Raw genomic sequence first — 8206 nt, 5'->3', positions numbered from 1 at the left:
AACATGAAGTTAATTTATTTATTTGTATGATGATTGATGTTGAGTCCTTAATTGATGTTGGAACTTGCTTATGTCGTCTTGTTTGAGTTGTAGAGTCCAGGCAGCACTAGTTCGACCAGAAGTCCGAAGCAGAAGTGTATTCTCTTGGATTGCAACAACTCTGGACGTAAGGTAGCTGAAGGAAGAGTAGCTTCAACGGATCCGAATGAGTTGTGCCACTTTGTACCCCTAGGTCCAAATGCAAGCAAGGTGTGGATTGATGTGGCTAAGATCGATGATGCAAAAGTCTGGAGGCCAAATTCAGAGATTGAATACATATCTGATGCAATGGGTTCGGTTGTGGCATGGCCAAATGACAAAATCAAGTTTGTCTAAACATGTCGTCTGAAACAGTTTTCAAGTTGTTATGTCGGCAATGTATTTCTAGTGTGTGATAGAATTTTAAAGTACTTTTATGCTCGGTTAAATCATGTGTAATATTATGTTATGGTTAACTGACAAAAACAAATATTATGTGTGATATTATGATTAATGGTTGTGTGTGAAAATGTTTAGCTTGTTAAACCCTATACCCTAAAGTGCATAATTTTACATTAAACCATAAGCTTTAAAAATTAAAACCACAGGTGATAAGACCAAAATTAAAACCATATACCCTAAAGTGAAATCCCTAAACCCTAAAGTACAAACATATACCCTATACCCTAATTGTTCTTGATTTCACAATTTTGTTCTTTATAAAAAGGATATTGTAATCTTAATTTCATAAAACTAGTTAGTTATAAATTTTATAAACACTCATTTGTTCAAACCCTATACCCTAAAGTCTTTGTACATACAAATAAGTAGTAGTGTTTGTGAACATATGAGCTAGATTGATCAATTTTATAAAAGCTCACATAAAATATTTTTATGTATACGATTTTTTTAAAAAAAAATTAGAATACTGATATTTTAATTTTTAAGATTTAATTTAATTTAATTTTTTGCTTCAAAATCCTATATATATATTAATTGTAAGATTTCAAACGAAATTAATATACTGAGCCAATGAGGAGTAACCTCCAAGATTGCAGACGTGCAAACCATAGGCCGATGGATGTGTCTCGCCAAATTCAATCTTAGCCATTCTTTTTAATTGCACACGGATTAATCCTATACCATTAATTCGTGTTGGTAACTTTGATCTGAGCCGTTCTTTTCTGAACCAATAAGGAGCAACTACTAAGATTGCACTCGGATTAATCATAGACCGTCCGATTGCTCTCCAAATCTTTGATCACAGCCGTTCATTTTTTTCTGTCTCTGTTTGCAGTTGGAAAATTTCAGAACACAACATCTCTCTTTCTGTTTCTGTCTCGCGAGCTTTGACCTAAACAAACCCTAAAGAAAGCTAAGATCGAACCAGCCGTTCCTGTATTCGCCGATTGAAAGTAAGCAAATGGATAAGACGTGGATTTGGCTTCCAAGGTATAACCTACAATCTCTCGATCTCACTTGTACTCGCCGATTGAAAGAAAGCTAACTTCTTTTGTCTGATTCTTGTAGGAATAGCCACGAGTATTCAGAAGGAGCAACTAATTTCGTGAATTCGTCAGCAAGAAGATTGGGAAGTCTTCTTGAAATGCTATGCCCTTGTAGAGACTGCCGCAATCTGAGCCATCAGTCACTGGATAAAATTGTGGAGCATTTGGTGATTAGGGGTATGGATAAGAAGTATAAGAGTTCTCGTTGGAGTATTCATGGTGAAAAAAGAGATTCTGCAGAAGACAGTGTACTTCAATGTGAAACATAGGCATTTGATTTGTTTAAGACAGCATTCTTCATGGACGAAGGTGGTCCAAACCCGACAACTGACAACGAAGATGATGAAGCACCAGAGGAACTTGAGTTTACAAAAAAAGCTAAGAGATGCTCAAACGCCATTATACTCGGGTTGTCTCAAGCACACAAAGGTTTCAGCTATCATGGGACTTTACAGATTCAAGGTTAAAAGTGGTGTGTCGGAGAACTACTTTGATCAAGAAATTTCTGAAGATCTTTGGGTTCGGCTACGACAATATCCATGCTTGCAAGAATGATTGCATACTGTATAGAAAGGAGTACGAGAACCTACAAAGCTGTCCAAGATGCAAAGTTTCAAGATGGGAAATGGATAAGCACAGTAATGAGATAAAGGTGGGGATTCCGGCAAAGGTCCTAAGATATTTTCCAATCAAGGACAGGTTTAGGAGGATGTTTAGATCAAAGAGGATGGCTGAAGATCTGCGTTGGCACTATACCAATGCCACTGAAGATGGTACAATACGGCACCCCGTTGATTCTATCTCTTGGGCACAAGTGAATGCTAAATGGCCAGACTTTGCTGCTGATCCACGGAATCTTCGACTTGGGATTTCCACAGATGGGATGAACCCTTTCTCCATGCAAAGCACCAATCACAGCACATGGCCAGTGTTGTTAGTGAACTGTAACACGCCTCCAACCATGTGTATGAAGGCTGAGAATATAATGTTGACTTTGTTGATCCCTGGTCCTACTGCTCCTGGTAATAACATAGATGTTTACCTAGCACCACTGATAGACGATCTAAAAGATTTGTGGGCTGAGGGTATTGAAGTGTATGACTCATTTGCGAAGGAGAATTTTAATCTCAGAGCCTTGCTACTTTGGAGTATCAGTGACTATCCAGCCTTAGGAACACTGTCTGGATGTAAAGTAAAGGGGAAACAAGCCTGCAATGTATGCGGAAAGGATACACCTGCAAGGTGGCTTAAGTTTAGCCGCAAGTTTGTCTACATGGGTAACAGAAGGAGACTACCGCCTGGCCATCGTTACAGATATAAAAAAGCTTGGTTTGACAACACTGTGGAGGAAGTGAATGCGAATAGGATACAAACAGGCGCTGAGATATATGAGACACTACAAGCTTTTACGAATGATTTTGGTAGACCTCTAGAGAAGGAAAAAAAAAAGGAAAAGACTAGAGTTGGAAGATGATGAGAGGGTAGTGGAAGAAGAGTGTGATGAATCAAATGAACTATGGCGGTGGAAGAAGAGATCAATATTCTTTGATCTACCTTACTGGAAGGTAAAGTATAGTAACTGACCTATATTATGTGATTGTTGTATATGAATATGCCTAACAGTTTCTTGTTTAATGTGTTAGGAGTTACCTGTTCGTCACAATATTGATGTTATGCACGTAGAAAAGAATGTGTCTGATGCTATATTGTCTCTGTTGATGCAAAGTGCGAAGTCAAAAGATGGGTTGAAAGCAAGAAAAGACTTAGAAGATATTGGAATCAGAAAGCACTTGCACACAGAGGTGAGGGGAAAGAAAACATACTTACCTCCTGCTGCCTACTGGTTATCGAAGAAAGAGAAGACCATTTTTTGCCAAAGGTTAGCTAAGTTTAGAGGTCCTGATGGTTATTGTGGTAATATTGCGAATTGTGTTTCAGTTAACCCTCCAAATATTGGTAGTTTAAAGTCGCATGATCATCATGTCCTAGTACAGAACTTGTTACCAGCTGCATTAAGAGGGTTGTTACATAGGGGTCCTAGGATAGCCATAAATAGATTATGCAGTTACTTCAATAGGTTGTGTCAGCGCATCATTGACCCAGAGAAACTTATATCCATGGAAACAGAGTTTGTGGAAACAATGTGTCAGCTGGAGCGCTTCTTCCCTCCAGCCCTTTTTGATATCATGTTTCACCTACCAATACATCTATCAAAAGAGGCACGCTTGGGAGGACCAGTTCACTTCCGCTGGATGTATCCCTTTGAAAGGTTTGATTAACTCATTTGCTTCAATATATGCACTTTCCGCAATGATGTTTGACTTATATTCATATTTCCTGAGTTATAGGTACATGAAAACACTAAAGGCTTTTGTGAAGAATTATGCAAGGCCAGAAGCATGTATGGCTGAGGCGTATTTGGCTGGAGAATGCGTTGCATTCTGTTTAGAGTTCCTTAAAGATTCAGTACCAGTTCAAGAAGCAGTTAATCGTAATGAAGATGTCGAGACTGACACAATGGTGGTTGAAGGCCGACCTCTGCAGAAGGGTATAGAGGTTACCCTTTCAGATAAAGATAGAGACATTGCACATCGCTATGTGCTAATGAACATGGCATCTTTGGATCCATTTCTTGAGTAAGTAATTCTCTATGTTTCTTCTACTAGTTTTACTCATAAGTTCATTTTCATATACTGTTGTTTAATTTAAAATCAGGATGCATTTGGAAGAGTTGCAAGCAAAGGATGCTCGATTGGCTAGAAATGAAACTTTGTTATGGAAATACCATACTGACCACTTTGCAGAATGGCTTAAAAATAAGGTTTCAAACTCCATATTCTTTTCTTGATTATTTTGATGACTGGTTAGCTTGTATCATGATGCCTGGTTAGCTTGTATCTTGAAGAACATGTCCAGATTTTAGTGAATTGATGTTTGAGTAGCTTATAGCTTGATGAACTGTCTGGATTTTTAGTATTTTGATGACTGGTTAGCTTGTAGATTGATGATTGGTTTTCTGGTATATATTATCATGTTTTGATTATAATTCAAGTACCTCGGCTTGATGATCATGCTCTGATTTCCTGTCGCAGATTCATTCAGACTCAACAGATAGTCATTCTAAGGAGATAAGGTGGTTGGCATTTGGGCCAAGAAATGTTGCTTTAGCACATAAAGGATTCATCATCAATGGCCAACGGTTTCATACTGATGCGGTCAAGCTGAAGACACAAAACAGTGGAGTAACTTATGAAGCCTTTAGCATGTGTAGATCAAGTGCTCGAAATATGAGACAGGTCGCGGATATGATTACATACTATGGAGTGATAAAGGAGATTTTGGTCATCGACTATCACATGTTCAAAGTGCCACTCTTTAGATGCAACTAGGCAAAAACAGTGAATGGTGTGAAGGAAGAAGATGGCTTCACTCTTGTTAACCTTCATATGAACCAAGCAGCCTATTTGAAAGATCCATTCATTCTACCTTCTCAAGCAAAACAGGTTTTCTACTCTAGGGAGGATGATGCTTCAAATTGGTATGTTGTTATGAGAGCACCACCTAGAGGTTATCATGAGTTGGAAACAGAAGAGGATTTAGGTGGTGCTCCTTTACCTATCCAAGAAGTTGATGATATGGGTGATGAAGCTTCAGATGATGATAGTGTTTATGTTAGGGATGATTGTGAAGGTTTATTAGTGGTAGATTAATAGGTTGTATGCACTTGTGTGATGGTTTGTATAATTGTGATAATGTTGTGTTATGGAATTTAAATAATTATACTATTTTTTGGTTTTTCAATAATTTAAATTTTTTTATTTCATATTTCGAATTCATTATTAAAACAAATCAATTCACTAATTATTATTAATTAATTTCCGGATAATTAAAAAACTAATTAATAACACGAAACATTTGCTATCTTTGCTATTTGGGAAAATCAAATTATTAGGTTATAATAACATTTGTCAAACGTTATTATAAATATTAACAATTGCATTAAAAAAGCGCTATTGTTATAAACTTAATAATAGCACAAAGGAAAACCGCTATTAAAAGGGTCGGACCTTTTATAACGGGCGATGTCAGAGCGTCCAAGGAAGCGCTATTAAATATGAATCATAGCGCTTTTCGGGCGCTATTACTACCCACATTTCCTGTAGTGTCAGTTCCCTCTGATGTAGGTGTAGTGTCTGAAGGGTTACCAGTAATCTCTGTAGGGTTAGCTTGTGGTTTCGGTGTGAGTCTGAGTGCATTGATTCGGTTGCTGTCTATCGATGGTAGTTGCACTTGGTATGTGAGAGGTGCGTGTCGATCGATAGGTGGAGAAAAGGGTCGATCGATACGTTTCTTGTCTTTGTGTCGATCGATGAGTGGCTCGTCTCGTCGGTCGATATCTTCGTAGGTGTGGGTGGGTGGGTATGGATGAGAAGCCGTGAATTCAGCATGTGTCAATATCCTAACCGCGTTGCAATCTGCAGTCGTATCCGGAAATGGCATTGTTGATGTCGATCGATGTGGACTAGTTGGTGTCGATCGACACCATTGTGATCCACCGAAACTTAGTGAACTTTCCACTTCAAAGTCTCCTTCTTGTAGCTTCTCTTGTTTCACTACTTGCCAGAAATCATCATCTATAATGGCATTCACGTGGTGTTTCCTATTTCCTTCCCCTACTTCCTTAGAAGTTCCAATCCTCCTGATAGAGTCTTCAGTCTGGACAATCTGTGTCTCAAGTTTCTTAACTTGAGTGCAAATGGTGTCTATCTTTGTGGTCAGATTGTTGAAGACAGAGTCAATTTTCCCATTGAAGTCTACTGTAAGCTTCTGCTGACCTTCTAGAACTCTATCAATCATGGCATCAAACTTACTCTCATGGGTGGGTGGTGGTGGGTTTTGGTAAGCTGAGTTGCCGTAGTTCCTTGTGTTGGTGAAGGGTTTCTGATACATTGAACTCTGGTTGTAGTTACTCTTCTGACCACTGCCAAAAAAGTTTATGTTTCCACTCTGGTTTCCATATCTTTGAAAACCAGTACCTCCAATGTAGTTCACATCTTCCTCTGTATCATCTTCTCTAGCCTCTCCTTCTTCAGCTGAGTACACTGGCTGCCCGAGAAATGCATGTAAAGCATCTATCTTGGCTCTGACTTCAGTCATCTGGTCTTCTCCGATGGCTGCAACCGATTTCTTCTTGTCAGAGTCAGTGTTCTTGGTGCTGCTGCTGTTGGCTAGGTTCTCAATAAGTCTCACAGCCTCTATTGGATTCCTAGTGTTGAAGTTCCCCTCGCTAGCAGTATCAAGAGCCATCTGATACCTCAAGGCGATACCTCTGTAGAAAGTGCTTAGCAGCTACACTTCATTGAATCCATGGTGTGGACAGTCTCGCTGGAAGAACTTAAATCTGATCCACGCGTCTTTAAAAGTCTCACTAGGCTTTTGCGCGAAAGTGGCGATTTTGCTCCTTAAGTCTTCAGCGCGTGCCTCATCAAAGAAGTTACGCAGGAAGGCGTTTTTGATGTCGGCCCAGGATGTTAGTGATCCTGTAGGTAGCTGCTTGAGCCAGTGCGAAGCTTCTCCAATCAGTGAGTATTTGAAGAGCTTGCAGAGTAGGTAATCCTCAGGGACTCCATCCATACGAATAACAGCGATAAGATCCTCGAACCTCTCCAGATGGTCCATAGGATGCTTGTGTGATAGCCCAAAATAAGGTATCTGAGACACGAGAGAGTAGTACTGAAGCGTGAGCTCGAAGTTCGGCTTCTGAATCTCTGGAAGTCGAATAGCTAGTCCGTTGGTGTAGTACTCGTCTGGACGATTGTAGTCTGCCAACGATCGTGTTTGAGCTTCTCCTGTAGCCTCAGCTTCAGGCTCAGGGATTATGTTTCCCAGTGCATCTAGCTTTTGACATGTTGCATTACGCATATGACCATCTTGGTCATACAGGTTTCCATTCTCGCCCTGCGTGAGGATAACAATCGCGAACATTCTCCGCGGAATAGTGTTGATCGATGTACGGTGAGTAGTATCGAACGATGTGGATTGGCGAACGGTATCGGTCGACGGTGATGTCTGAGTGTCGGTCGACGGTTGAACGTGAGTATCAGTCGACGGTACTGCGGTTCTGTCGATCAATGCGGAGCGTAGGTCTTTGCGGATTGAGCGTTCCAAGTGTGCAGGATCCTCTGAGAATAATAGTTGGTTTCCCCTGTTGCTTCTGGTACTGCTGGGCATGTACCTGAAAAGACAAGAAAAATTTTAATCAGAAAGGGGGTAAAAAGAAAAACTGAAGATTAATAAGATTAAATCTAATGGCGATCAAAGCTCCCCGGCAACGGCGCCAAATTTGATAGTGCTCAAATTACCCAGTAGAGCTTACTCTCTCAAATAAGAGGTACAGCTGTAGTACTTAGGGATCGAATCACGAGGAGCTAGGAACCCAATTAAATAAAATCTACTAATCAATCCTAGGTGAAGTTGGTTATATGATGAAATAAAAGTAACACATTCCTAAAATGAGCAACATAGTTGCTCTAACTAAAAATATGATGGGTTGTTTAAATGTGATAAAGAGTGCTAGACATAGGGCTTTTATTCAGGAATGGAGAATATAATTACTATAAATGCTTTAAACAAGTTGCTTGCATGATACTATAGATCTCAGCCGCTTAACTCAAGTGATG

The 8206-nt window shown here is 39.6% G+C and overlaps 1 protein-coding gene across 1 annotated transcript; it reads left to right on the top strand.

Moving 5' to 3' along the window:
• The first annotated feature begins 2151 nt into the window (after positions 1-2151).
• Positions 2152-5236, top strand: LOC130495735 (uncharacterized). Its single transcript, XM_056987230.1, has 7 exons — positions 2152-2877; positions 2960-3091; positions 3170-3795; positions 3875-4162; positions 4242-4347; positions 4619-4768; positions 4916-5236. The coding sequence occupies exons 1-7, from the start codon at positions 2152-2154 to the stop codon at positions 5234-5236; spliced, it is 2349 nt and encodes a 782-aa protein (XP_056843210.1).
• Positions 5237-8206: the final 2970 nt, after the last annotated feature.

Source organism: Raphanus sativus, chromosome 6, assembly GCF_000801105.2.
Source record: "Raphanus sativus cultivar WK10039 chromosome 6, ASM80110v3, whole genome shotgun sequence".
Taxonomy (NCBI): domain Eukaryota; kingdom Viridiplantae; phylum Streptophyta; class Magnoliopsida; order Brassicales; family Brassicaceae; genus Raphanus; species Raphanus sativus.
This window is presented reverse-complemented; position numbering and strand designations above follow the sequence as displayed.

Coding starts and splice junctions, on each gene's coding strand:
- LOC130495735 (XM_056987230.1), top strand. CDS start 2,152: ATGGATAAGCACAGTAATGAGATAAAGGTGGGGATTCCGGCAAAGGTC. Junction 3,796..3,874: donor TGGATGTATCCCTTTGAAAG/GTTTGATTAACT, acceptor CCTGAGTTATAG/GTACATGAAAACACTAAAGG. Junction 4,163..4,241: donor TCTTTGGATCCATTTCTTGA/GTAAGTAATTCT, acceptor ATTTAAAATCAG/GATGCATTTGGAAGAGTTGC.